Source organism: Drosophila biarmipes, chromosome 2R, assembly GCF_025231255.1.
Source record: "Drosophila biarmipes strain raj3 chromosome 2R, RU_DBia_V1.1, whole genome shotgun sequence".
NCBI lineage: Eukaryota > Metazoa > Arthropoda > Insecta > Diptera > Drosophilidae > Drosophila > Drosophila biarmipes.
In genome coordinates this window covers 5,390,904-5,417,164 of record NC_066615.1, presented here as the reverse complement: position 1 = coordinate 5,417,164, position 26,261 = coordinate 5,390,904, and the positions used below count along the sequence as shown (strand labels likewise).

At 46.4% G+C, this 26,261-nt stretch overlaps 7 protein-coding genes and 1 pseudogene across 10 annotated transcripts; 4 read left to right on the top strand and 4 right to left on the bottom strand.

Annotated features, from left to right (window-relative positions):
• Positions 1-2: 2 nt before the first annotated feature.
• LOC108029615 (aminoacyl tRNA synthase complex-interacting multifunctional protein 1) lies at positions 3-1,323 on the top strand. Its single transcript, XM_017102000.3, has 2 exons — positions 3-267; positions 324-1,323. The coding sequence occupies exons 1-2, from the start codon at positions 109-111 to the stop codon at positions 1,125-1,127; spliced, it is 963 nt and encodes a 320-aa protein (XP_016957489.1). The 5' UTR covers positions 3-108; the 3' UTR covers positions 1,128-1,323.
• A 159-nt stretch (positions 1,324-1,482) lies between these two features.
• Positions 1,483-2,749, bottom strand: LOC108029613 (protein FAM8A1). Its single transcript, XM_017101998.3, has one exon. It carries the CDS (start codon positions 2,644-2,646, stop codon positions 1,651-1,653), a length of 996 nt encoding a protein of 331 aa, XP_016957487.1. The 5' UTR covers positions 2,647-2,749; the 3' UTR covers positions 1,483-1,650.
• A 340-nt stretch (positions 2,750-3,089) lies between these two features.
• Positions 3,090-5,612, bottom strand: LOC108029601 (stromal membrane-associated protein 2). The gene is made up of 2 exons (XM_017101974.3): positions 5,299-5,612; positions 3,090-5,139 (listed from the first exon to the last, which is right to left on the bottom strand). The coding sequence occupies exons 1-2, from the start codon at positions 5,414-5,416 to the stop codon at positions 3,719-3,721; spliced, it is 1,539 nt and encodes a 512-aa protein (XP_016957463.1). The 5' UTR covers positions 5,417-5,612; the 3' UTR covers positions 3,090-3,718.
• A 95-nt stretch (positions 5,613-5,707) lies between these two features.
• LOC108029600 (serendipity locus protein alpha) lies at positions 5,708-8,161 on the top strand. The gene is made up of 7 exons (XM_017101973.3): positions 5,708-5,846; positions 5,909-6,076; positions 6,134-6,466; positions 6,525-6,846; positions 6,907-7,638; positions 7,696-7,797; positions 7,859-8,161. The coding sequence occupies exons 1-7, from the start codon at positions 5,766-5,768 to the stop codon at positions 7,906-7,908; spliced, it is 1,788 nt and encodes a 595-aa protein (XP_016957462.1). The 5' UTR covers positions 5,708-5,765; the 3' UTR covers positions 7,909-8,161.
• A 146-nt stretch (positions 8,162-8,307) lies between these two features.
• Positions 8,308-10,107, top strand: LOC108029602 (uncharacterized). 2 transcript variants are annotated; one of them, XM_044091706.2, is made up of 4 exons: positions 8,308-8,876; positions 8,932-9,013; positions 9,585-9,797; positions 9,855-10,107. In XM_044091706.2, the coding sequence occupies exons 1-4, from the start codon at positions 8,448-8,450 to the stop codon at positions 10,049-10,051; spliced, it is 921 nt and encodes a 306-aa protein (XP_043947641.1). In that variant the 5' UTR covers positions 8,308-8,447; the 3' UTR covers positions 10,052-10,107. The 2 variants fall into 2 exon arrangements, with proteins under 2 accessions (XP_043947641.1, XP_043947640.1); XM_044091705.2 differs by having other exon boundaries at positions 8,929-9,013.
• Positions 10,108-10,133: 26 nt separating this feature from the next.
• On the bottom strand, positions 10,134-13,794 carry LOC108029599 (protein lines). 2 transcript variants are annotated; one of them, XM_017101971.3, is made up of 2 exons: positions 13,349-13,794; positions 10,134-13,290 (listed from the first exon to the last, which is right to left on the bottom strand). In XM_017101971.3, the coding sequence occupies exon 2, from the start codon at positions 13,231-13,233 to the stop codon at positions 10,669-10,671; it is 2,565 nt and encodes an 854-aa protein (XP_016957460.1). In that variant the 5' UTR covers positions 13,234-13,290; positions 13,349-13,794; the 3' UTR covers positions 10,134-10,668. The 2 variants fall into 2 exon arrangements, with proteins under 2 accessions (XP_016957460.1, XP_016957461.1); XM_017101972.3 differs by having other exon boundaries at positions 13,361-13,794.
• Positions 13,795-14,320: 526 nt separating this feature from the next.
• LOC108029349 (xanthine dehydrogenase-like) lies at positions 14,321-19,194 on the top strand (annotated as a pseudogene).
• Positions 19,195-19,495: 301 nt separating this feature from the next.
• On the bottom strand, positions 19,496-25,858 carry LOC108029708 (Fanconi anemia group I protein homolog). Of its 2 annotated transcripts, XM_050887594.1 has the most exons (14): positions 25,687-25,858; positions 25,169-25,623; positions 24,875-25,110; positions 24,707-24,816; positions 24,200-24,650; positions 24,058-24,146; positions 23,882-23,994; positions 23,559-23,824; positions 23,147-23,490; positions 22,753-23,093; positions 22,356-22,687; positions 21,526-22,297; positions 20,731-21,460; positions 19,496-19,516 (listed from the first exon to the last, which is right to left on the bottom strand). In XM_050887594.1, exons 1-14 carry the CDS (start codon positions 25,783-25,785, stop codon positions 19,511-19,513), a joined length of 4,344 nt encoding a protein of 1,447 aa, XP_050743551.1. In that variant the 5' UTR covers positions 25,786-25,858; the 3' UTR covers positions 19,496-19,510. The 2 variants fall into 2 exon arrangements, with proteins under 2 accessions (XP_050743551.1, XP_016957671.2); XM_017102182.3 differs by lacking the exon at positions 19,496-19,516 and having other exon boundaries at positions 20,314-21,460; positions 25,687-25,857.
• Between the last annotated feature and the right edge of the window lie 403 nt (positions 25,859-26,261).

The following is a 26,261-nucleotide window of genomic DNA, read 5'->3' as shown; positions in this document are numbered from 1 at the left end:
TAGTGTGACCCTGTCAGGTGTGCGGCGAAAATACCCCCGCTTCTCGAGCTGTACACACCCGTCCAGTGTTTCGCGGCACGACTGTTGGCAGTAAGAGGAAGCACTGCAATGCTGCGTAAGACTGCCACGACTGTGGGATCCGCATGTAAGAACTACGGCCTGAATTGCACAAAATTCGCGAAAAACCGGAGAGCCATGACCGACCTGCAGCAGATTGCGAGCAACAACGAGCGCGCCGAAGCGCTGATCAACTCCATTGAAGCCGAGGCAAGTAACCAGTGCAGCAGGCCCTGTGATGTTTTCGATAACCTCCTGCCCACCAGATTTCCGGCATCCAGCAACAACTTGTGGAGCGCCAGAAGCAGGAGCTGATTAGGGAGAACGCCGCACTGGCCAAGGAAGTAGAGGCCGCCCTGGCCCAACTGGTGCAGCTGGAACTGCGAAACGGCAAGAAACAGATTCCGGTGCCTGGGTCCCGAGGATTCTGCACAAGTGCGGCGCCCGTGTCCCCGCCGGCAGAGGTTACATCTGCTCCCACTCCGCAGGCTCCCAAGCCGACCAAGGAGCCCAAGGAAAAGAAGATCAAGGAGAAGAAACCGGCCGTTGAGAAGCCCGCCGCTGCTCCAGAGGCTCCCGTTGACGTGGGCCGCCTGGATCTGCGCGTGGGCAAAATCGTAGAGGTGGGTCGCCATCCCGACGCCGACAGCCTGTATCTGGAGAAGATCGACTGTGGCGAGGCGGCTCCACGCACTGTGGTTTCCGGCCTGGTAAAGTTCGTGCCGCTGGAAGAGATGCAGAACCGTCTGGTGGTGGTCATGTGCAACCTGAAGCCGGCCAAGATGCGTGGCGTCACCTCGGAGGCGATGGTCATGTGCGCCTCAACGCCGGACAAAGTGGAAGTGCTTAGTCCGCCCGCCGGAGCCGTTCCCGGAGATCTGGTCCACTGTGAGGGCTATCCACGCCAGCCGGACGCCCAACTCAACCCCAAGAAGAAGATCTTCGAGGCGTGCGCCCCGGATCTGAAGACCAACGCCGACCTGGTGGCCTGCTACAAGGGCGCCGCTCTGCATGTTCCCGGCAAGGGCAACGTGGTGGCCCAAACCCTGAAGAACGTCAATGTTAAGTAAGCCAATAACCGAAAACAAAAACTTTCGAAAGTGAGCAAATAAACAAAACATCACCGCCTCCAAAAGCCGGCTGCAAAATAGGGTTCTGCTTCAATCAATATTATTATTTGACTACAGTATTCTCCCTATTTCATCTTTAAATCATACCAAATTGATGTTGAAACGATTCGGATCTTAAATATAACGTGCAACCATATCCTAAATCTCTTTAATTTTAAACTTAAAAATGAGTTGCACATTTCTACAATATTGACCATTTAAAAGACCAGTCTTGCCGTTACTGAAATATATTCAACTTGGAATAAACCAACCAAAAAGAACCCTTTGACAATCCCTTTTTTGTGGAGCAAAAGGATTCCCACTAGCACCACGGCAACCGTGTATGAGATTATGTTTTATTTCACAGGACAGCAGATGTACCGCTGTACATTAAATTTAGGTTTAACAATAACGTCTATTTATATAAGAATGCGTAGGAAAGATTGCACAGTTCCTAGACACTTTGGCTGGTTGAAACCCGAGCTCAGCGGTTACGCTGCGGTGGCACTTGGGTGCGGAATACGGCATTGGAGTCGGTCTCCACCACTATCGTCTTGGTCATTATGTCATAGGCGGTGCGGTTGTTCTTGAAAAAGATCATCACGACGCAGATCGGGAACAGCAGGGTCATCACCAGGTTCTTGGCCAGCGAGCGGGCGAAGGAGCGCATGAGCGTGGGGGTCTGGGCCGGATAGAGCAGTGCCCTCATCGGCTCCCTCTGGGGCTGCAGCACGAACTGCGGAAGAGCGGGTGCCTGCAGCGGCATCACCGCCTCCACATAGTGGATGCGGATCTTCATCAGGGACTTGCCTGGCGTGGCGCCATTGTACAGGAACGTCCAAAGCGCCTCGTAGCAGCAGACTGTGAGCTTCGTCAGCAGTTCGATAATAAGCAGGTCGGTGGACATTGTTATAAAGTCCAGCGAGATATCGAAGAAGTTCACGAAGAGGTCTTCGTCGTCCAGCGTGCGCCGAATGACGTCCTTGTCAAAGTCCATGTCGAACAGGTTGACTACCCCGAATGTAATGATGATTTTCAGGACGAACAGGATAAACACGTCGATGGTCTCCGCCACGGCGCGCTTCCAGAAGGGGGCCACCACGTACTCGTAGCCCCCCAGTCGCTGTATGGTTTCCTGCTGCGCCGCCTCGTCCAGGACTCGCAGACGACTGAAGTTTTGTGCCGGCGGAGGAGCAGCTGCGGGAGCTCCCGGTGGTGCAGCAGCCGCTCCTGCGCCCTGAACCGGTGGTGGAGAAGGACCCGCCGGATGGGGATGTGCCAAGGCGGCTGGTTGGAGGCCAGCGGAGGCGACCGGTCCCTGGAACATTGGATAGTTGGCCATCAGGTAGTACGGAAACATTATCATCGCGTTTTGGGCAATGGTGGCCTGTTTCGCCCATTCTGCAAGGCTGGCAAAGTACGCCTCCTTGGTGGACTTCCCCAGCAGCTTCTCGCCCCTCTCGTCCACTTTGTCACCCATTGTTTTTTCCGTCTCAATAGGTGAATATTTTTATTTGGATTTGCTTTATTTATTCTCCAAGTTGACGTGTATTGCAGGCGGTAGAGAGTGCCAACGTTGCGTGGTGAATGGCAAAACTAGCCGTTTTCTGTGAACGGCTGACGAGGCGGGAAATCCAGGAAATTTAAATTTATTCCAGTATGCCAAATTTTTGATATGTAAATGGCCACAAAATAAATTATGAGAAACTAGAAGTTAGTTGTTATGTTTTTCCATTTAAAAATACAATTCAAAGGAAAAAGTATTTTCTAAATTAAAAATGCGAGTAAGAAAAGCACTTAGCTCATTTAACATACGAAAATAAACAAAAAAAAATTTTAAGAATTCATATAAATTAAGGCCCTCCACTTTAAAGTGTACAAAACCAATTACACCCCTGTAAATGAATAAATACTTGAATCACGTACAATTGTCTGAATATTTTATTATTACACAGTTCGAAGTGGTTTGATTTATTCCTTAGACATAGCAACTTAAAAGTCGAATACAGTAAATCCGTCGACTACCCAGCCGTGATATTTAAGACTCACATTGACAAACTGGCGCGAATATGTTCTTAGGGATATCAAGCATTTAAAAAGTACATTGCCAGATCTCTATAGTTTACATTCACACCCTGGCGTGGACGATTCGTTTATGCATGCGTATCAAATACCTAGCTAATGTTTCAAAATAACATGTACATTTGATTGGGAAGTGCATTATGTTTCGTAGTTTAGTTTTAATTATTTGGGTGTTACACGTGTAGTATGTATTATGGTATAATTGGAATAGATTTGAACGAGCAGACGCGAGTCTTGGTGGACATGAACAACGTTTAATACAGTGTCTTGCTTGACAGTGAATTCTTCTATAAATACGTATTGTTTGCTCCGAATCCTTTTAGGACAACTAACTATATTGGCAAGTTGTTGTACAAATCGAATGCATATAAACAAGCATCACCGCCTCACACACATGTTGCAGCACTGAGACGAACACTCGTGTCTTAAAATTAATTAAAGGAATACAACTACATAAATACACGTTGTATTTATTGCCAGACATTACCGATATTAAGGTTTCCAAATTGTTGGTTCAGATTTGATGGGACTGAGGAAGTGGTGGGGCCGGCGGAGTTAAATCCGCCCGATCCCTGCGGCTGGCCCATGTTCAGACCACTGGGCAGGGGCTGCATCAGGTTCATGGATAGGCCGCCAAGCTGTGGGTGATGTTGCTGATGTTGCTGCTGCTGCTGCTGTTGCTGCACCGCTCCAAACAGCGGCATCCCACTGAGAATGCTCTGGTTCGTCTGCATAAGATTCGTCGTAACTCCCTGGCCTCCGGCAGCATAGGGACTGCCGCCGGTGCTGGGAAATTGGCCCCCACCGAAGGCGTGGGAGCCACCCATGCTCATGGCGGTGGCACTGCTAATTGGTGCGTTGCTGAACGCATTCGGCGCAGCCATAACTGGCGAATTGTACATGCTCACCGAGTTCGGAGGCGTCATGAACTGGTGGGGTATCTGCTGCTGCTGCTGCTGATGCATGTAGCCGCCTGGGGCCATGCCCGTGAAACCGCCGAAGTTCATCTGGGGATTGTGGGCAGCCGGCGCGTTGCCATACAAAGCCAGGATGCTGTCCTTGGACATCTTGCCGGACTGGTCCTTCTCGCTGCCGGAGGCGCCTAGTGAGCCCTGATTGAAGAAGTCCTGCTCCTCTTGAGCCAGCGAATTGGGCTTAGAGCCCATCAAGTTGGCGACGTCACCGTTGCTGCCGTTCGGCTTTTCCGGCTGTCCGGTAATCGATTCGGCGCTGAGAAAGCTGGTGAAACTTTCGTTATGCAGGTCTTGGCTGGCACTGGTCGCGGCAATGGGCTTGGTGGGCGAGGACAGACCCAAGAGGTCGCTTTCGCCGGCACTGCTGGCGCCGCTGCTGTTCAACTGGACGCGCTGCGTCGTTTTGGGGCTGCAGCCGCCGACCTGATTGGGCTTCGGCTTGGGCAGCGGTGCGGGCAGGGGGGCGTTTTTCATGGTCGAGCCAGTGGCTCCCGACAAACGTTTGTCTGCGCCGCTGGACACTCCACCGAGACCCAAGGTGGCCTGGGCCTGGGTGGTTTTTTTCTTCCGCTTCTGGCGCTCCAGCTCCTCGTCGATCTCCTTGGCCCAGTCTACTTTGGGCGGTGAGGGCGGTACCCACTCGCGGGCCAAGTACTTCTTGTGCTCGTACTTGGCCCGAATGAAGTTCTCCAGCGCTGTGTCCGTCTGTGGGCGACGGAAACCGTCCGGCAGCTGCGCCTCGTAGACGGCGCGTGCTCGCGAATTGCCCATCTGCTGCAGGGAGATCACCTGCTCCGGCGTCCAGGTGTCCAGGTTGACGGACTTGACGCGCGATATGTGCACGCCGAGATTGCGATGGATGCCGGCGCAGCGGATGCAGAGGAACATGCCCAGATTCCAGGAGGCCCAACGCGGACCTATAATGTTTTGGAAGGGGTAATTATCAGATTTTTACCAGACAACATCAATTCTCGCAGTGCATCTGCATGTGTGGTGTGTGTATATGCACAATCGTGCGTCACCAAGAGGCGTATCTCACACCCGGGAGTGGAGATCCGCGGCCCCGGTCTACCTACCCTTGGCATCGCAGTCCACGCAGTATTTGTTATCTTCGTCGCGGAGCATCTGCGTGAGGAGGGTTTGGCATTTCTCCTGTATCAGCTTGGTGCGCTGTCCCGCATTCGAGGAGCTCATTTTCCGCAGTTGGTTCGGTCTCTAGGGCCTGCTTTTGATATTTGTGGCGGTGCGCGAGTGTGCGACGTGGCGTGGGCGACGGGAAGAGTTTGGAGCTTATCTCTGCTTCACATGGATATACAACTACCAGCGAATTGACAATTTTCTATAAGTTTTTGCTACCGAAAAAGTAATGCATTCGCACCGGACCGTAGTGCGATGATGGAAAAATACCAACGGCAAAGGGGCTAACGCCAAGCCATCGTGAGCAAGTCTGCGACTTGCCAATCACACGGAACTCAAGCCACCTTTTTAAAAAAGTTGTTTACTTTTTCAAGAGAACTGTTGTAACTCGTATTATCCTCTGATTATGGAAGTTTTAAGGAAGAAATTGGAGGCCTGTCTGCTTATATTAAACAGGAGCAGTGCAGGAGATGCAAATTGGTTGAATGTGCGTGGAAAGAGGGTAGTTTATCGCCGAAGCGAATTCTCACTTGTTGCTTTTCCTTGCAGGATCTGTGCGCCGAGCTATTGGAATACGCCACCTTGGTCCACAGCTCATTGTGCTCCCAAAAGCGGAACGAATCCTCGGAGCTGGTCTGCCTCTGCCTGAGCCAGATTCTTACCTGCATTCGCCAGGTGGAAAACACCATGAAACTGACATGCGGCACCTCCCTTTCGGTGGGTAACTTGCCTACCGCACATATAACATAATATCCATCTATGTATATAAACCAGGTCAGCCATCAGTATTCGTACTTCTTGGACCGCATCCGGTGGTGTCTCAAACGCCTGTTGCATATCCACAGCGAGGGCTCGAACGGGGATGCAGTTGCTCCGGAACGCTCATTCATAGATCTGGTAGATTCTTCCCTGGACACTTTGGCTCTGTTCACCTCCCACAATGAGGAAAACTCTGTCCGCTCGGATTGCCCGAAATCAACTCAGGAAGTCCTTCCCGTCAGTCAAAAGTTGCGCGCCAACATAGATTTGATCTTGAGTCAATCCCTGGGATTCGCTAACGTGGCTTTGTCGCAGGACAAACCAGCTCTTAGTGCCTTGTGCCAGAAGGTAGCTGAAACAAATACTTAAGTAGACTTCCTTTAATGTTCTGGTCCTGGTTCTCCAGGTAATCCGCGAGTGCAATGCCTTTCAAGAGGAGTGCAAGGTGCCCAATCCGTCCTACCAGTCCATACTCAAGCTAAGAGCCATGACTTTGGAGCAGGCGCTTTGCCAATTGGAGGACTTTATCAACGATGCATTGCTCCGTCTGGTATTCACCTGTTTTCTGGACTTTGACAAGTTTTCAGTGGACAAAATAAGAGCCATGCTGAGGAACAGCTCGGAAGATGATGCCATGTCCGATGAATTTATAGCCGACTTTGATGTGAACATCGATCGGGCCACTCAGATAGGCATATTTGCCATTTCCTTTGCCCCGAACTTGAGAAGTATAGCCCCCTTATAACATACTTGGTCTCACTTTATTGGATATTTTATGCCTTTCTCAGTGAAAACCATGATGCGCAGTTGCTTGGCCTCCTTTGAGTCTCTGGACACCAGTTTGATACCTTCCCTGCAGGCCCATGGTTCAGAACTGCTCTCGGACATCCTGGAGCAGCACTTTAACGAGGAGGTGGCCAAGTTCAAGGCGGCGCTCCAGGAGATTATAGACAGCCGCGCCCTCCTTGGTTGCTGCTTGGAGATACTGACCGCAGGAATTAGTGCCACCGAGAAGCTGTTTGAAAAGCAGCGCTTGGAGGACTTGGCCCAAATTTCCTTGATGTTAGTCGAGCACTTTCAACTGGAGGTCAACCGAAAGGTGCTGGCCGACACGACGGAGAAAGTGGGAGAGGAGTACTACCAGCAGTTCATCCGAATACTGCGCGAGTGCATGGCCATTTTGATGTGCGCATCCCAGGTGGAGCCGCAGCGAGTACTCAAGCGCTTCAAAATCCTGCGCACGATCTTGCGCAAGCTGCACGGCTGCCTAAGCATTGGACAGCAAGAAGAAAAGCTTCCTAATACTCTCGTAAACCTTTTAGTGGATGAGACTAGCGACAAAAAGATCGATAATGGGGATTTAACACAGTTCACTGGCCTGACAACACGCCGAGGAGGCAGTATTCTCTACGACACAGGGCGTAGGATTAGAGTAAACAGAATTAAGGACCCTAAGCTTACCATAAATAACTTGGACATTAAATCGGAAAAAGCCAAATCTAGTGGAAATGTTTTGAGAAGTAAGTGGATTCAAATCAATTTATAAAAGTAATTTATTTTTGTAATGATATTTTTAGGAGAAAGTTTACGAACTGTTATGTTCAAGCGCCAAAACATAGCTGAAAGCAGAAAACTCTACACCACGATTAGCAATCAGTCTACAGATCTGGAAATCACAGGTATCAACTGATTGTACATGATTTAATTATCAAGTTTTTCATAAAGGGCCATTTATTTTAGATATACTAGAGCAGCTCACAGGAATGTCCAATGGGTACTTCGAGTGCTGAAGCATTTTTACTATTTGTACATAACTTGATAAATTGTTTGATGCTTAAGTTCGTATTTAAGATTCGCAAGTTAAGAATTCAAACGTAACGTCCATTGGCTCTTGAATGTCATAGGTCAGACACATACATACACACAAGCTCGTATGGTTTCGTGGTGGCCGAGAGTGTTGCATCCGAAACAGTTTCGACTGTTGTAAAAGTAGACCAATAAGTTCAATAAAATACATAGAAGCCTAAGCAGGTCGTCAGCGCATCGACTGTGTTAGTTTGACCTTTATGGGATACAAGAAAAGCCAATATGTGAGGCTGTGATAGTAATCCCTATCGATTTTCCTCCACAAAAACAAACAGGACTCGCAGTCAACAGATACACACAGTCATTGCTTGGTAGGAAGTAAACACTGGGCAATGAAATCGCCAATCGGGGATATATCTACTCCGCCTGAAGAGATCAAGGCTCCGCGAAACGTCAAGAGTGGTGTGAGCCGGGAAAAGGACACCAACAACCGCCACTGGGCATCCTCGTGGTTCTCTGCACTATGTATCTCATGGTGGCCGGGTTGCAGCACAACTACAACTACTACTTCAAGCCGGGCGTGGCTGCCCTCGATCTGAACCATCGCACAGCCAGTGACTCCCTGCCAGAGGCCATGGAAGAGGAGCAGGAAGCCAAGGTTCCGGACACAGCTTGCCAGCAGATGGATATTTTCGGCAGGAAATCGGGTCGGAGTCCATCAGCTCATCCAGTTTCCAGAAAATCCCAGGGCAAGCCTGCCAAGCGAAACAAAAATGCCACTGGAAACGGGGTTAGCAAGCAACCTCGTTTGGCCACTTCCCTGGAGGGCAGCAAGAAAAAGGACGCGACCAAGAAAAGCAACACGGCGGAGCCCATTATCTACCTATTCGCCCTGGTGTTCATCTATCTGCTGCTCAAGGCAGCCTCTGACATCAATCAGCACTACAAATCGGTAAGACTAAGCTATTCGTACATGTAGCCCGTGAATAACCCTTCTTCGGCAGCAGAACAAAGGGGACAAACGACTGCGCCGCTGCTCTCTGCAATCCTATGCTCAAATCCACAAGCAAGATCGGCGGGCTTCAAAAGGTATTTCACCAAAAACTTTGCCAAAATTTTAACTCGCTGGGCCAGGTGCTTTTACACCGTGTTAACGAGGGATCAAGTGAATTGTTATCTTTAAATCTAAATGTATCTACTACTATGTACTGAGTTAGCCAATTTTCCGTACTGCAAAGCACTGTCCACTCTTGGGAGCTATGTAATTTTCTGACTTTTTCGGAAAACGTATTGTATATTGTGTACCTATAGTCTGTCCTTTTATCTCTATACGTCTCTATCCTACTACCGCACTTTTTCGGGTTCGATAATGCGTTTAATATCTATGTTTTTGAACGACCTCCACTGTTTACCTCCCTTCACTTCTCGGTGAAACTGTACTGAATGTAAGGTTGTACATACTCGAATATATATTGCTGTCCTATATGTGTGTAAACGTAAACGTAAAATAAATCAATTACTATGTGCTTTCCTGTGATCAACTTACGTAGCCATGTTAGAATGCGTTTCATTTCCTCTGTTCGAATGGGGTTTCCTGCAAACCTTTGCGATCTCCCACCTGAAACTGACTGATCTCCATTTCCCCATATGCATGTCAAAGTTGAGGAGTCCCCTGTCTTCCGGCGCAGGCATGTCCTCGGTGAAGAGCGTTCCGTGTCGGTGGATCGCTACAAGTACACGCAAAACGAGGAGGGAGGGTTCACAAAGGCGGCTCCGAAGGTTCAGGAATACCATCACCGGGTCATTTCACCCTTGGCCAGCAGGCCAAGTCACCCGCATCCATTTAGGCCGGGTTCAGGAGACACTCGATTTGGTAAAATCAAACTAAATGTGCCACGCGTCCCATAAGACCAAATATTTTCTTCCTTAGAGCCACACCTTAACCGACGCTCTTCGGTCCCGATCAGCATTAACTATCAAACGGTTCACGTGTCAGGGGCATATCCACCCGAACTGGCAAGACGCGGCTCGGTGATAAGCCTCACTGGTCAGATTCCAGACCTTAGTGGCATGCCCGGCGGAGCTGTTGACCAAAAACGCCGCGTCCGAATGATCAATCGTCATTAAGGTCGAATAGCTATCAGGGCAAAACCCATCGAAACTGCAAAGAGACTACAGAATTTTAACACAATAATTTTACATAGCACGCTTGTAGTTCTTCTTAATGCGTTTCTTTTAATCAATTAATTAAGTTATATTATTCAAGTGTTTTAGAAAACGTACAAAGAATTTTCTTCTCGAAGACACCGAATTTACGCCCACTTTTTGCGGAGAGTGAGCCAACGTTTGCCATCCTATTGTACATTATTCTACTTAGGGCAAGATTAAAAAAATCTTAGTCTAGCGTAGTGTTTAGTTTGGAATTCAGTACCTACGATGTTACCATTAACTACTCTCTAACTACGAACTTGTGATGCTCATTACAATGACAATTACATACAGTTATGTATCTAGGCTGAAAGACCTGCGAAGCGGATGAAAGGGTGCAAGAACTTAACTACTGCTAACGCGCTACTGGATCGGGGTGTGGAGATATGGTCGAGCTGTCCCTACGGCTAATACACGTATTCTACACGGCTTCCGTCTTCATTTAATTTTGCGCTAGTTTCTCCTATTCCATTAAATATTAAAATAAATTACGTATTTTAATTGCATGTGGTTGGAAGTACGGGCCTGCGCCGCACTCAGCTCAGTTCGTTGCCCTCGTAGAGGCTCTCGCAGCTCTCAAGCAGGCGCAGCACCGGTGAAATGTCGTAGGGATATAGCTGGCGCGACACCAGGCGGGATATTTGCAAGCGCAGACGGATAAGCACGCCCATCGCCTCGTCCAGCATGGCGCTTCCCATGCCAAAGGTGTGACAACTGTGCACAAACATCGTCCAGTTCATGCGGATGTACTTCAGCAGGCGCAGCAGGTAGAGCAGAAAGCAGGTTTCGTTGCTCACCAGCAGGTCCAGCAGTAGGTCCGAGCTGTTCGACGTCATCTTGAGGAACTCCAGGAATGTGTACACCGGATTCAGCATGGCCACCAGCTCGGGAAATGCATTGTTGCGGAACGAGATGCCCGACGTGACGTCCAGCGTGCAGACCATGGCCTCGATCAGATGGTCGTCCTGGTCGTCGAAGAGGTGGATCAGGATTTTGCTGAAGTGACACTCCGGATGAAACTCTAGCGTCTGCTTGATGAACGTCTCCAGCTTGCTCAGCACATCGCGGATCGAGCGTTCTATAAGCATCATGTCCTGGAAGGCATCATAGTCGCTGGAGTCGATGGAGGAGTCGGAGGAGTCGCTGCGAATCTCCTTAACCGTTACCGCTATCGACTTCAGCACCAACAGAACCATCTTTTGTAACAGCGTTTTGTCCATCTCTATAAGGTCCAGAGGAGCTTCGCCTTCTCCGCCGTCCTGCTCTCCATCGCCAGATTGAGCCGCGTTTGCCAGGGTAATAGTTCCGTTGGCATAGACTAACGGCCTGCCATTGTAGCCGATTAGGCTAACCATGTTGTCTGGCTGGCGACGCGGCAACGATTCCAGGATTCGGAAGCCACGTACGTGGCAGACAATCTGGTGCGCCAGTTTGCACGTCTCCTCGGGCAGCATGTCCTGCAGCGCCAGCGTGGAGCCATAGCACAACGCCTCATTAAAGAGGCATAGCATCTGCTTGTACACGGTGCAGGACAGGCTGTGACTGAGCAGCAGCTCAAACTTATCCAGTTGGGCGTAGTAAGGCCGAGTCTCGTCGATAGAAAGATTGGCCTTTACCGAGATGATGTTCTCCCACAGCTGGAGAAAGTTGAGCACACAGTGCTCGGCCGCATCCTGGTGCGTCGGTGCCATCAGCTCTGACATGTTCTTTACTAGCGTCGGCCACTTGTGCTCCAGTTTTTGGATGGTTATGCACTTTAGGTGCGTCGTGTCGAAGCTCTCCGAGTCTGTGAGCGTGACCACATGGCAGCCGCTGGGCATGGATGTAGACTGGGGCGCGTGATGCGGCTCGAAGGCGACGTTCAACTCCTCACCAAAGTGCCGCCGGTGCCGATCGCGATTGTCGGTTGATTCACGCTCCGGCTCCCGCTCCCCCTCCGTATCCTCTCGAAACTGCAGCGCAAAGTAGTTGGTGGCCAGCGGCTGCTCTTGCACGGGAAAATGCATGTAGCTTACGGAAGCTTCCGTTGAAAGGGGCACAACTGATGAGGCAGCGCTGGCACTATTCGCCGCCGCCATCCAGTCGTCGTCCAGCGGATGGATCTCAACGTCCTTCCACTCGACGATACGCTTTATAATGTCTAGGCTGAAGTGGATCTTCTGCACGGCCGCCTGGTCGAGCTGCTCAAAGTTAAACAGCTGGTCGACGATCTTCTGCAGCCACTCATCGTTGAGCTCCTGCTTGGCAATCACCAGGAATGCGGCTAGCACACGTCCGGCCAGGAATTGCACGTAGGAGTTGTCGTAGCCAGCCAGCACGATGATCTCGTCGATGAGCTTGTGGTCATTGCGAATAAGCGCGTCGCAGACGTCCATTATCCGCGTGCAGATAAAGCCCTTGGCGTTCTGCTTCAGATAAATGTCGAACAGAAGCTGCAGGTTGGACAAGAACTGCAGCAGCTTATTGGTGGGCCACTCGCGCAGGTAGGCTATCCGCTTTTGGCCGTTGGTGTCCTGTGAGTAATGGGACTGGAATGGCTTACGCAACGTTCGCTCAGAAACCCCGCACAGGCACTGACGGGTGAGGGACTGCTCGAACTCCAGCATGTCGTCAATGGCTGTCGCTGGGATGCAGTTACTCCTGCTGCCCAGGTGGCTGCTATTGCTGTTGGCCGTGCTGAGGGACAGCAAGTCGGGCAATTTTGCCGCCCGATCCACCTCATCCTGGGCTGATTTCGGTTGGCTGTGTGGCTCTGTGTCCCCGTTTTGTGGCAAGATGTTGTTCAGCAACTGGGCGTAGGACGCGGCTCTGGAGCTGCTTGGCGTAGTGGTGGGAGAGTTGTTGGTGCTGCTTGGCGTGGACAGCGAGTGGGTGGAGGACGAAGAGAGCGAGGAGCACAGGTGGCTGTTGCTATTGGCGTCCAGATCGAGAATGTCGGGCGGCTGAGGCGGCATCGCTTTGGAACCCACCTTGATCTGCTGCTCGATCTTCTGGCGCTTGGTCTGCGGTTGCTCATTGGAGGCGTTGGAGGCAGCGACCGTGGAGCAGGGACAGACGTCGCCCGATCCGACTCCAGATCCGGCGGCTGATGTGGTGTCCATCCTCCTCGGTGACGTGCCCGACGTACTGGGAATAGCCCGCGGCCGGAACCAACTCAACTGCAAGCGAAATGTCCGGTTGAGCAGCGAATCTAAGCGGCGGCTCTCAGCCACATACCTATATATGTACCTATACCGATTCCGACAAACAGCTTCCGTGCTACGCGCACACAAGGTTACGTGTGCAGACGCTACTGCCTAGCTTCTTGGGTAGAATTTCGGGCGTTCCTATGTCAGAGTCTTTCTTCCTGGAGCTGATGATGGCCTTCTAGCAGCCACCAGACGCACCAACTGCTCCTCCGAACATTTTAAACGGCCACAATTCGATTTTCACACACTTGTTGCTCTCTTTGGTCCAGCGACATGTCAATGTTTGTATTAGTTTCACTGCACTCGCGCTTCGCTTTGGGTCCTAGGAAAGCGTTTAGGGCGGTACTCCTTTCCTTCTTTTTTAACAGCCTCTGATTGTTTTACTGGCGCTGCTTTTATTTTGGTTTCATTACACTTTATTATGTGGGAAAAAACAAAAATTAAGTGCGCGTCGCCATCTTTTAGCGAATTTCAACGACCTGGTAGCCCTAGTCGCGGAGGGTTGCCCAACTGTTCTTGTCCTTGGCGTTAGTGGTAAATACATCCAAAGTTCGCAACCAGGTTTGAATCTTTGAAACGTTGTCCATTTCCACTATCGTGAAGAAATTAACCCCAGTTTGGATTTGAAAATATAGAAGTAGTCATCCAAACGAGTCACGCCCCTTTTGTAGTTCACTGGCTTAGCTCACGTTTGGATATTGCAGCGCCTTAAAGAGGACTACTCCAGTGACAGAAAGATATACAAATACAAAATTACAAAATTTTCCTAACAAGGAAGATCGATAAAGTCGAGTAACTCTATCAATTAAGGGGAGCAAAAAGGGAGATGAAGATTCTTAACTCTAAAAGACATTGTTGTTTACTGATTCACTGTTCAATGTTCATTGTTCAATGACCTGCTAATCCTGCTCTGTAACGTTAGGGAGCTCTCCGAACTCGGTATGGATGAGCTATCCCAGTCGTAAATCACAACATTCTAGCAATCGTTCTTTATTACGAAATGACATCAAAAACTGTTCCGGAAGTGATGAGTCACTTTGTTGATCTAATTAAACTTAAGATTTATAATTAAAACAAGGAAGAACACCATAGTCATAGCCAAGAAAGCAAAATGGAGATATCGTGACGATTTTCGTCAGTCTTTTGGTATTGATGAGACAGATAATTTCTAGCAAAAACATTTTTATGCCATGAAAACTGTGGTAATCACAGGGGGTTTTGTTGGCGTTAGGGTGGGCGTGGCATATTTTTCTTATTATTCCTTATTTTTGGCGAGTCGATAGGTTCTGAATTTTCTACGATTTTATTTGTGATGTCACTATTAATATGCCCAATACATAAAACAAAAATTTACAAGAAAATTTTTAAAAATAGTAATTACTTTTTATACTCTTGCAAATTCCAAATTTTGCAGCGTCACTAGACGAGTCGATCTAGCCATGTCCGTCTGTCCGTCCGTCTGATCGTCTGTTCGTCGGTCGGTGAAATAAATTTGATCAAAATCGGACGATTAGAATTAGGAATATAATTTGTTATATTTTAAAGAGTTTCGAATTTAATTTTAAAAAAATCTGACTATTCTAACATGTAGGTGTCAAAAAAAAGAGTCTAAAAAAAGAATGAAGTAATTTTTTTGGTACTTATACCCTTACTCGTAGAGTAAAAGGGTATACTAGATTCGTCAGAAAGTGTGTAACATGTAAAAGAAAGAGTTTTCGACCCTATAAAATATATATATTCTTGATCAGGATCACTAGCCGAGTCGAACTAGCCATGTCCAAGGCTGGGATCTCGAAAATTATAAAAGAGATTAATTACTTGGCATGCAGATTCCTGCAGGAAGTTTGTTTCAGCGGGGTGCCACGCCCACTCTAACAAAATTTTTACTGAAATATAGTTATCATCAATACCTATCGACTCACCAAAAAAAAGGTGCCACGCCCTCAAATGGCTAAAACGGCTATATCTGACTGCCGCCCACATAACATCTACTGAATTAGCCGGTAGGTGGCGCCCTAAAATATAGCTTTGCTGCTTATATATCTCCATTCCCCTTTTTCTTCTTTAAGCTGAGTAACGGGTATCTGATAGTCGAGGCTCCGCTGCAGGGGGAATACAAAAAAATTGACAAAATAAACCTTAGCATTGTAAACTCTTAGCCGTTCGAGGTCCGAGCTTGCTATATTGTCTTCCATATTATTTATAATCTTATTTATTATTATCTTTAGATATTTATAGATATTAAAATGGCTAATAATATCATGTGAGATGATCAACCTACTACCTCCAGGCACATTCATTACGTTTTCAAAAACGGAGAGTGGCTTTTGGCGTATGGGAATTCTCTGTTCTCTAATTTATTACAAATTTGCATTCGTTTTACGAGTACACCTAAAGAACGAACTTACCACTTACATATATATACACTGGAAGTAAAAAATACAAAAGCACGATGTTGGGAAATCAAACGAGATCGGTTTTGGTGTTTTTGTGAATGGGGAAAAGGTACTTCAGGATATATTCCGTACAAGTTTTTCAATTTATAAAATAAAAACAAAAACGGCGGTTGGGATAATAATTCAATAAAAATTTTTTATATATTCCAGGTGACTGAAGGCAGTCCTGATCCGGAAAGTACGCTTCGCACAAGTTTATGGGAGAAGTTGAGGCTATGCGGCATCAAGTTGAGATGTGCGACGGACGAGTGTGGCGCCTGCACCGTTATATTCTCCCTCCTATACCGGTGATCCAACATAATCCGTCACCTGGCGGTCAACGCCTGTCTCACTCCGGTTTGTTCCATGCACGGATGTGCTGTGACCACGGTGGAGGGAATGGGGAGCCCCAGGACCCGTTTGCACCCAGTCCAGGAGCGTCTGGTCAGGGCACACGGATCTCAGTCCAGCTTTTGTACGCCGGGCATCGTGATTACCATGTAAACTCTCCTCCGAACCGCAGAGAAACCGTCGATGCGTGATTTGGAGCAGGCTCTCCAGAGGAACCCTTGCCGCTGCACTGGTTCTCGCCCCTTGGTAAAGGGCTTCAAGACCTTTCCGAAGAAGTTTGCCCGCGGTTTTGGGTGAGAATTCTTGCAAGGTGAATGGAAAAGGATGTAGGATGTACGAGTCCAACAACTTTTTGCACCACGATCCAAGCCAGGAGCCAATCTTCCCGCCTAAACTTCATTTAAGTGCCGAACACGATATGCAGGGCTCAATCTTTCGATCCGAAAGAGTGACCTGGTATCGTCCCACAAAGAACGTCCAAGAACTCCTCCAACTAAAGGCTCAACATCCTTCTGCCAAAATCGTGGGCAACACGGAAGTAGGCGTTGAGGTCAAGTGGCCGTGGCCATGCTCCATAATTTTGCTGAAAATCACATCCGTAATGTTGCCTGCTTGGGTGGAAACATCATGACTGAGAGTCTCATTGCGATATAAATCCTTTGCTCTTCGCAGTTGGAGCTCCTCGATGGCTCCTCGAACCTTCCAATTGATGGCTGGTCAGGAGTGGAGAGTTTGTGCAAGGAGTTGCCTTTTGATGACGCTGCTCCTGGCGGCATGATTGCCTATCGTAGAGCTCTGGTGGTGAGTCTGTTCCTCAAGACCTAGTTGCCAAGTTGTGTAACTCTGGGATTATATCTTTTGATGCCCTGCCACCGGAGGAGCGAAGTGGAGCGGAGATCTTCCACACTCCAAAACGCGTCTGCGCTGAGCAACGTTTCTGAGATCCCTTAGGAAGACTCCAATTCCATGTTGCTGCCTTCAAACAAGTCACCGGAGAAGCAATCTACACAGATGACATACCTCGCATGGAAAGGGAAGTATATTTGTTTATTTTAAGCACAAAGCCACATACCAAGATTACTGGATACCAGTGAAGCTCTGGCTTTAGAGGGACTGCCGCCAGAGAAGTTCGTTGCTGTGGCAAGATCATTGGAGACAACAAGGCGTTGTCCCAAAGAGCCTCTCGTCTGGTGAAGGTGGAGTACCGGGAGCTAAGCCCGGTTATTGTATCCATTGAGCAGGCCATCGAACATCAATCCTTTTTTCCACAATATCCTTGATTCCTCATCCAATGTGGGGGAGTCCCTGGCCCAGGCAGATCACACCTTTGAGGGCACCTGCCGAATGGGAGGACAGGAACACATTTATCTGGAGACCCATGCGGCACCAGCTGTTCCTCAGGATAGCGACGAGCTGGAGATCTTCCGGTCCACCCAGACGCCCTCGGAGGTTTACTTACCATCGGGACTTTTGTTGAACCAAGCGATTCGGTGGGGGTTTTAGCGGCAATGAATCGCTAACCAGTTCCGTAGCTCTTCTCGTGGCCCTGGCTGCCCACCGGTTGGATCGTCCTGTGTCTGCATGTTGGATCGGGACGAGGACATGCTCATCACAGGCACGCGCCATCCCTTCCTCTTCAAATATAAGGTGGGTCTGCTCACTGCTTGCGACATCTAGTGCTATGGAAACGCTGGATAGTCCTTGGATGTCTCCGTTGCGATAAGTCTTAAAAAAATGTGCACACAGATTTAAATATATCCTATACTATACTATAATACGTATAGCTTCTGGTTACAGACTGACACTTTTTCCGACATAAGGTCGTCGTGCTTGGGTTGTGTGTTCTTGATAATCTTTTCCCTCTCTAAAATAACTAGAATAAACATTTTATGTGTTTATATAGAGATGATATAACCTTAGTTACCTACTTAGTTCCTTACTGGTAAAAAAATTGATCAGCCTTTTATGAATTTATTTTGTGTTGCTTTTTAACTCCATAGGTCCTGGATTGTGAAATGTACCACTTTGAGAACAGCTAAAGGATTCCGAATACGAGGGTGAATGGACGATTGTGCAAGACGAATTGGAGGTCCTCAGGGACATTATCCGGGATGTCGCCAGGATAGTGAACGCAATATACTTAGAGTAGTGATACTTATAGTTATAAAGTGATAGTAGCGATATACCCACTTCCATCAGCAGCTCGAGCACTTTCCTATCGAGCGGTGACTGAAGGATTGTCTGAAGCAGTCGAGGTTCTCCGATAAGCGTTTGCAGATCGCTCGATTTAATCGGGATAATCGCTGGAGGAAGCACGGAATGACTGTGGTGCACACGAAATATGGGATTGCATTTGGCGTGGTGCACTTATATCAAGGGTGTTACTTGATCAACATCTACGCAGATGGATCTATCCTTTTGTCCCATGGAGGCGTTGAGATGGGCCGAGGTCTGATTACCGAGATGATTCAGTGCGCAGCCAGGGCTGTGGGTATACCCCACGAAGTGATTCACATATAGGAATCGGCACCGGATAAGGTACCGAATACCTCTGCTACGGCAGCCAGTGTGGACATTGGACAGATCGATGGAGCTTTCATACAGGGATATAGAATACTTTCTCTGGAGGAGCTTGGGTAATCACCACAGGAAATGCTGTATTTCAGAAGTCCATTCCTGGAGAGTTCAATGTCAGCCTGCTGACAGGTGCCTCCAACCCACGGGCTGTCTACACCTCCGAGGTAGAACCACATGAAAATACATAATCACTCTCATATTAATTTTCTATTCTTTTCAAAAGGCGGTTGGGGAGCCCCCGCTGTTCACAAGCTCATTAGTTTTCTTTGAAATCAATCCTTGCAATCAATCCTTGCTCGCGAGGATCAAGGTCTGAGTGGAGACTTCCCATTGGAAGCGCCTGCCACCTCGGCTCGCATTCGAATCGCCTGCCAGAATAAGTTTACCGACTTGGTAGGTGTCCCCCGAAAAAAGTTATAAGTACAAAGAAATCAATTAAAAATTTGTTTCACTTTTAAAGGCTGATATACCCAAGGAAAGGACATTCACTCCATGGAACATTGTGCCTTAGAAACGCTTCTATTAAAATATTGTTAGTGACTTTTTATTTTTAAATTGGTGTTTGTAAAGAGATTTTTATTCATGAAAGCAGACCTACGGGGTCATCAAACGCTCATTTAAACTTTCTCTGTAGTAAGCTTTTTCATTTCACCATAGAAAGATCCACGAAGGAGTCGAAGTTATTGTAAACCCAAGTTGTGATACAGTGGTCACATCCGTCGTCTCCAAGCGTTGTGGCGAATTTTGCGAGAAACCAAGAACTGAACGGCGGCTATTCCGTAACTTCGTACGAATTTCGAACGTGAAACTTAGTAGTTCCGGTCAATTTATGCCTAAAAACCAAAATTGGGGTCAGCGTATGGTCTTCTGCAAGAAAGCCCGTGGGTGACATGCAAAAGAAATAGATCTTCATACGCCATTTTATCGAATGTTCTCTTACAGAATGGACAAGGATACTTTAGGTCCTAGAGGCTAGGTATCTTAGAACACTGATGGGAACATACATAATTTGAGCTTAAAACGCCGTCAGATGAAAAAGTCATAAACTAATTTCTGTCAATTTTCGATTTGATAAATTTTATATTTTGTTGGAGACACTTTGTTTTACATAGATCTCTCGCGAAATTTTTTTATGTAACTTTTTTCTGGGGCTAGGATATAAAAATTGACAGCTTTTTAATTTCCGATTTAATTTTTGACCTAGTTCAACTGCCTTTCTCTCAAAAAAAAAAATTTGGACTTTAACCATATAAAACGTTTTCAAATATATTTGAGCACTTGTAATATCGATTATCACAAGAGAGATATCATTAACATTCTCAAACAAGAGCCGTTGTGCCAGATTGTGAGCAACGTACAATCAGTCAGTCTAACGACTTTTTGATTTTCAGCATTCAAAAACCATTCTGCAGTTGTAAAAATTGTACAAATAATAAAACCATTTCTAATGTAAATATATAAATATAATTATAACACCACAGGAAGCTAACTCCAAAACCACCAAGCTAATATCAACTACCCCCAATACAATTGGATTTTACATTTTCCAGATTTCAAACTAACATTGTTTTTTAAAGCAAGCCTGCACCTTTGGATTTTTTTTATAATATGAATCGTAAGAATGTTTTGTTTTTTATAATATTGCCATTATATATTTTTTACACGATATAAAGTTGAAAGTAAATTTAAATTTTTAAATTTTTATAGTGACAGGTAGATGGGCAGAAAGTAAGTAACGTGGTTTGAGGTAAGGCGTTTAACGACTTCGAGAAAGTGAATACCAAATATTCATGACGTTTAAAATATTGTGATGATCCACTCAAAATACTTAAAAACATTATAAATGAGATATTTTGAACAACAATGTGTGTTAAAACGATACTCTTCTTCACTTCAAGCCACATTATTTCTTCATGGATCGAGGGATACCTAGTCGACGACTAGGATTTAATTGTTTCTTTTCAGCGGTTTCTTCCGGTTTGGGAAGTTCTTCTGCTGGTTCCACGCCTTTTTTTTTCAAAGCATTTGTTTTTTTACTGGTACTTACTTCTTCCTCTGTCCGAGCCTCGGATTTTCTAGTGGGTCTAGTCGTCTCTAATACGCGAGCAGGCTTCTGTTGCTCGTCTTTCGAATCTTTCTTACTCCTCAATTTTAAACTGGTTTCAGGATGTCCCACATCTTGGTCTGCGCAATAGATATTTCCCTCTGGCTTTTCAGCAGCTTTGCGTCCTCTTTTCCTTTTCGGTTGACAAGTCTCGGTTTCGCTGCTAGGAGCACGTCTACGGCGCTTGTCTTTTTTCTCCACTACAACGAGCTCTACATTCTCCTCTCCTGATTCCTCAGGATACGTCGTGGATTGAACGTCACTATCTCCATCCCTATCTTCATCTTCATCTTGATCATGATCCTCGGTATTACTGTCTTCTGTGGTAATATTGCGACCATCCGATATACTGCGTTCTATAGCCGCTCTCAGATCTGTTGACTTAATATCAAAGTCACGCATGGTCCCCAAGTGGAGGTAGTCTGTAAGCCTATTCGTGCTTTTAAGCTTCTTTGACAGAAGAATAATGTGTTTGTTGAAGTCCTCAATAACCATTATCACTTTGGGAATAAGGCGGGTCTCTCTCAGAACTTTGGCGCGTTCTGCCAGAACCTTTCGCTTTTTAATATGCTGCTGCGCTTCCTCATCAAGTGTATTAGCTTCTATGTACGTGATAAGCTCGTAAACATTCGCCGGAAGTTGCTTGCCCACATCTCGTAGTAGCAGCTCAAATCTGTTAGGGAAGACAATTAAGTTTAATTCTTGGATAATTAATTAATAATCGGATTATCGACTTACTTAGTGCTACGAATGTTTTCAATGCTCGCATCTGATGTATAGCTTGATATATAGTGCTTGGTCAGGTTTTTCATAACAGTGTAGTGCTGAATTAGCAATTTCATAAGTCCGTCCATAGAAGATCCCAGTGGTATGCAAACGTTGGTGAGTACCAACAAAGTGCGGGAGATATGGATTATTTGTGTACAAATGCTACGATCCATAGCGTCCAAATTACCCCGCCAATATATTTGATCGATTTCGGGAACCACTTGGCATTTGTAGCTTAGATTGTTGGCCTTAGTCACAAAATAGTCCACATCCGTGAGCTGCTTGTGGACAGCGGTGTAAAGATGCTGCAAACAACTCTCGGCAGTCACCGTACTTATCGACTTTAGAGTTAGCTCCACAGAATCTGATGGCGCGACTTCATTTTGGACGCCAAGTACCAAACCCAATTGCCTGGCAATGTTGTCGAAAAAGGGACCCAAATGGGTCTTTTGCCGCTGAACAAATAGCATTCTGTGCACCAAGCCCATTTCGCTGTTAGAAATCTCGTTTTTGCTGCAAAAGCTTAAAAGCCAAGTGTACGAATCAGTGGCCGCGCGATCCCCGTAATCTATATGATCCAACAGAATTTCAAGTGACTCCAAAAGCCAAACAGGTATTTTGGCAATAAATTCATCTTTACAAATTGAATCATCCCCGCCGTATTCCGTCATAAACTCGTCCAAAACATCCTGAACAATGTAAACCACTTCCTTGTTTCGGCTTCCCTTTATAGATGCCATATCTGAAAGTTTTACGATAATGGTACTTTACTTAAACTATCATTAGATTTCTTGCCTTACCAAATGCCTTAACAAAATCGTGGATCTTTTTCGAATAAGTTTCATGTGCTGTTCGCAGGCATTCCACAAAACACTGAGTGGCTAGGGCCGAGCTCTGCATGTCAAAGCCTCTCCATAACTCGGGCAATCGCTGAATGCAGCGCTCATAAATAACCTTGGTAATGTCCGTCAACTGCTTAAAGGTGCGTTTGCTGTAGGCTAGTTGTTTGTAATCCGGCTCTAGTCGAATAGATTCCACTCGGGTGGCCGTTACCGATAAAACATAACGAACGAGGGGCTCACTGGACCTCAGGAGGACAGTTTTTTCAGGGGCAGCAAATGAAACTATATCACTAAAAATGATAAGAAAAATATTAAAAAAAATACTTTATAAGAACTAATATTAAGGTCAACTCACTCAAGCAGTAGATGCAGAAGTTTATCTAGAATGGCAAGATCCCAAATATTTTCAGGTTGTGTGCACATGGACTTCACTGGCAGACCATTCAATGTTAGATTACAGGCAGATGTACTATTATTTTTGGCCGATTGCTTTAATTGTTTATGGGCTTTCTTAGATGCGTCACTCAAAGCTCCAAGACTATCCATCAGCTTACAATGCTGTTTAAACAGTGGTAAAATTTGAGAAACAGCATCGTTTTGTGGCTTTGATCTCAGCAATAAGTGACAAATTATGCCTTCGATAATGTTAAGTTGTTGCAAAACGAGGGTACATTTCAGATGTGTGACTGGGGGAGCCTAAGAACAATGTTTTGATATGTTATTTTTTTACTCGGGTTTACTTCACTTACTATGTCTTCCAATGGCAATCTGTTTGCTACCATACGGTCTACACAAAAATTCAGAAGCCGATTCATCTCACGAGTGTCGTAGCCCGAAGGAGCTCGTTCAAAAACAGCCAAACAGTTGGCAACAAACTGAATCAACTTGCCCAAGTTATCTTTAAGCTGAATTTCCATATGTTGATCATCGCTGGATCTAACCAATTGATCGTAGCGAATGCGAAAAACGGTGTCTAAATCATCACCAGCATCTTCTGCGGAGGGGGTTTCGAAGAAACTGCGAAAGTGCCAATCAATAACTTGCAGCACATGGGGTACCAGTTTTGCATTAAGTTCCACGGCTCTCTGGAGATCTTAGGATGATTCATTTTATAGAATTATTTCTGGATTCAGAGAGGAAATATGATTTCGCTCCACTTACTCTCATAAAGGGTACATCGTATATCAAATTGCTGCTGCAAACAATTTCGCAACATTCCAATTATTTCCAATGTAAGCATGTCGAAATTTCGTTGGGGATTACTGCGACTTCCCAGTGTGTTTTGGGTCATCATTGAATATCCTGAAATGCTGTGTTGGGTGCAGAAACTAGTGGCACTTGAGGTCTGGCGCATGGCATTGCTGTTGTTAAGCTGTTTGAGGATCATACAAAAACCATAAATAGCCATTCGTCGTTTTTGAATACCACTAAAATTTCAAAATAATATTAGTGCTTATGGTAAAAATAAATTTTGTGAGACTCACCTCGAGCTCATTGCCTTGCAAAGCACGTCAATCAGAGCATCGCGAACGCGATTGGAAATCTTCAGCAAAGGAAGAATAAAGTTCATCATGCGCATTGATTGCTCGCCGGACAGCTAGTATGGATAAATAGAGTACATATAAAAAAAAAGGTGTGAGAAGCCACATGAAAAACTTGCCCACTGCATGTGCTCCATAACAGTTTGAATAGTCTTAATGCATTCGGAGACTGTGTACGTGTCAGCTACACTCAAAAGGGTAAGGCATTCTAAAGAAAATACTCTTTTAGTATGAAGTTATCAAGGCTAATTAGTAGGTTACCCGAAAACTGATTCTGGTCCTGATATACTATCATCCACTCGGAAATAAGTTTTATAATGCCTTGACCGAATATAAAACGTTTTCGTATAAACTTTGTAAGGAACGTTATTGCCATTGTGTGCATCTTGGGCGAATTGGATTTCAGTAGGTAAAAAACGAGGTGGACTAGCCCAGGTGTTATCACATCCTTTCCGTCCTTGTTCTGATCTATAAGCACCACGAAAACCTGCTGCAAATCGACTTGTTTCCGTTGCAATGTATCACGGTACCACACGGAGTAGTCGGCTAATGTACGCTCTTCTTCATTGTTTTTTATCACATTACGCAGAAAGGGTAGCAAAATGGAATGGGAGATCCTTGCCGACTCTGGGTCACGGTTAATGCTGGTCATCGATATGATGGCGCTGAGCATAAACGGAGTTAGGATCACATCTGGCATATGCAGGAAGTTCTGAAATATGAGTTATTGAGCGATCTTAAATGGACTATGGAGTTTAACCAGCTGACCCTTAGCATTATGGCCAAGTGTTTTTCAGTAAGCTTGTACATGGTACAGTAGTTCAAGTGGTGCAGGATAGTCTCCTCCGCCTCCCTTAGTTCCTTGTCCGAAAACGGGTCTGAACAGGAAGAAATGCACAGAATACACATGGTTTTATATAAGAAAAAAAGGCTTACCAATGCTATCCAAGTTGGTTGAGTTGCTGCACATGTCGGAGAACAGACGTTTGTAGTAGTTACGATGAAAGTACTTCTCCAGGGCAAGCAATGGAATAATCAGCAGTGATGCAGTGCTACACATGGAGAAGAGCTGGAAGCACAGTGCTGGCAGCTCCATAGGCGAAAGCTCCTGCAGGGCGCCAGAGAATTTGTTAAGGACCGTTAATATTTCCCCACTGCTGAGATTTATGGACCTAAGGGGAAATCGCTGGTTAGGTGGAGGAGGTGAAAAAATTCCAGGCTGCCACGCACTTGAACATGTCTGCAATAGGTGTAAGGATCGTGGCTGGCCATTGCATGGTCACTATACTCCTTACGGTGGTGTTCCTAAACTCAGTTCCGTCCATGGAAACGCCGTGCAGAAGGAACGGAGGCCTGACCAAAAGCAGAGACAGTGCATCTGGCAGCAAATCCTTCCAGCCGACGCACTTCGCGTCTCCTTGCCGCATGCCGTCCATGCAGTGCTCCACTATCCAGGCCAGCTGGTCGGAGGGAAAGGTTACCAGGTCCTGGGACAGGCGTGTGATCAGATCGAAGGTCTGTTTGTAGCTCAGTTCCATGCTGCTCAGTCCGTCCATGAAGCTGCGAACGCACTCGAATCGCTTTGCCACGGAATCCTTGCTATCCGGATTGAAGCCCAGGAGCAAGTAATTCCAATAGGTTATCCCTTCGCTGCGGACCATAGTGCTCTTTAGAGTGTTCTTTAACTAATAACAATAAACAAAAGTCAGCGGAAACGGTGTCTTGCCTAGTACTTCAGGTACTTTTACCTCCTCGACCGGCGTGTTTTGAATCAGCAGTTCCAGTTCACTTTGACGGCCCTTCTCGCCGAGGCTCCGCATCCACGTCAGAATCGAGTCGCGTGCCATTCTTTACTCTTTTTTAGGATAATAATTAACAATTTAAACAAAGTGGCGCCAGATTTTACTAACCACTAGAAGCGCGGATATCTCGGTTAAAACATCGATACATCGACGCTGTATGGCGACTATCGATGTTTTTATCGGAAAATACATTTCAAAATATGTTAGTAGCAATATAATCTCATTTTTCCTTTTTTTTAATTTGACAATCTTTTTCAATGTTTTTTATATTATTACATTCTTAACATAGTCTGATTCTGATATACATAATTGCTAGGTACAAAACAGTTGGGGCAGGCTGCAAACAGCTGTTTGAATTACCCACAGTGTGCGATAGTTGTTGGCACCTGACAACCCTTATCCCAGGACGTTGCCACATCAGCGGAAAAGTATGGCGATAGCGGCGGTTATTTTGTTTTGAAAATTCTATATTATGTCCTTTTGCTTGATGTGGGGAGATCATCTAGGAGCAGGGAGCCCTT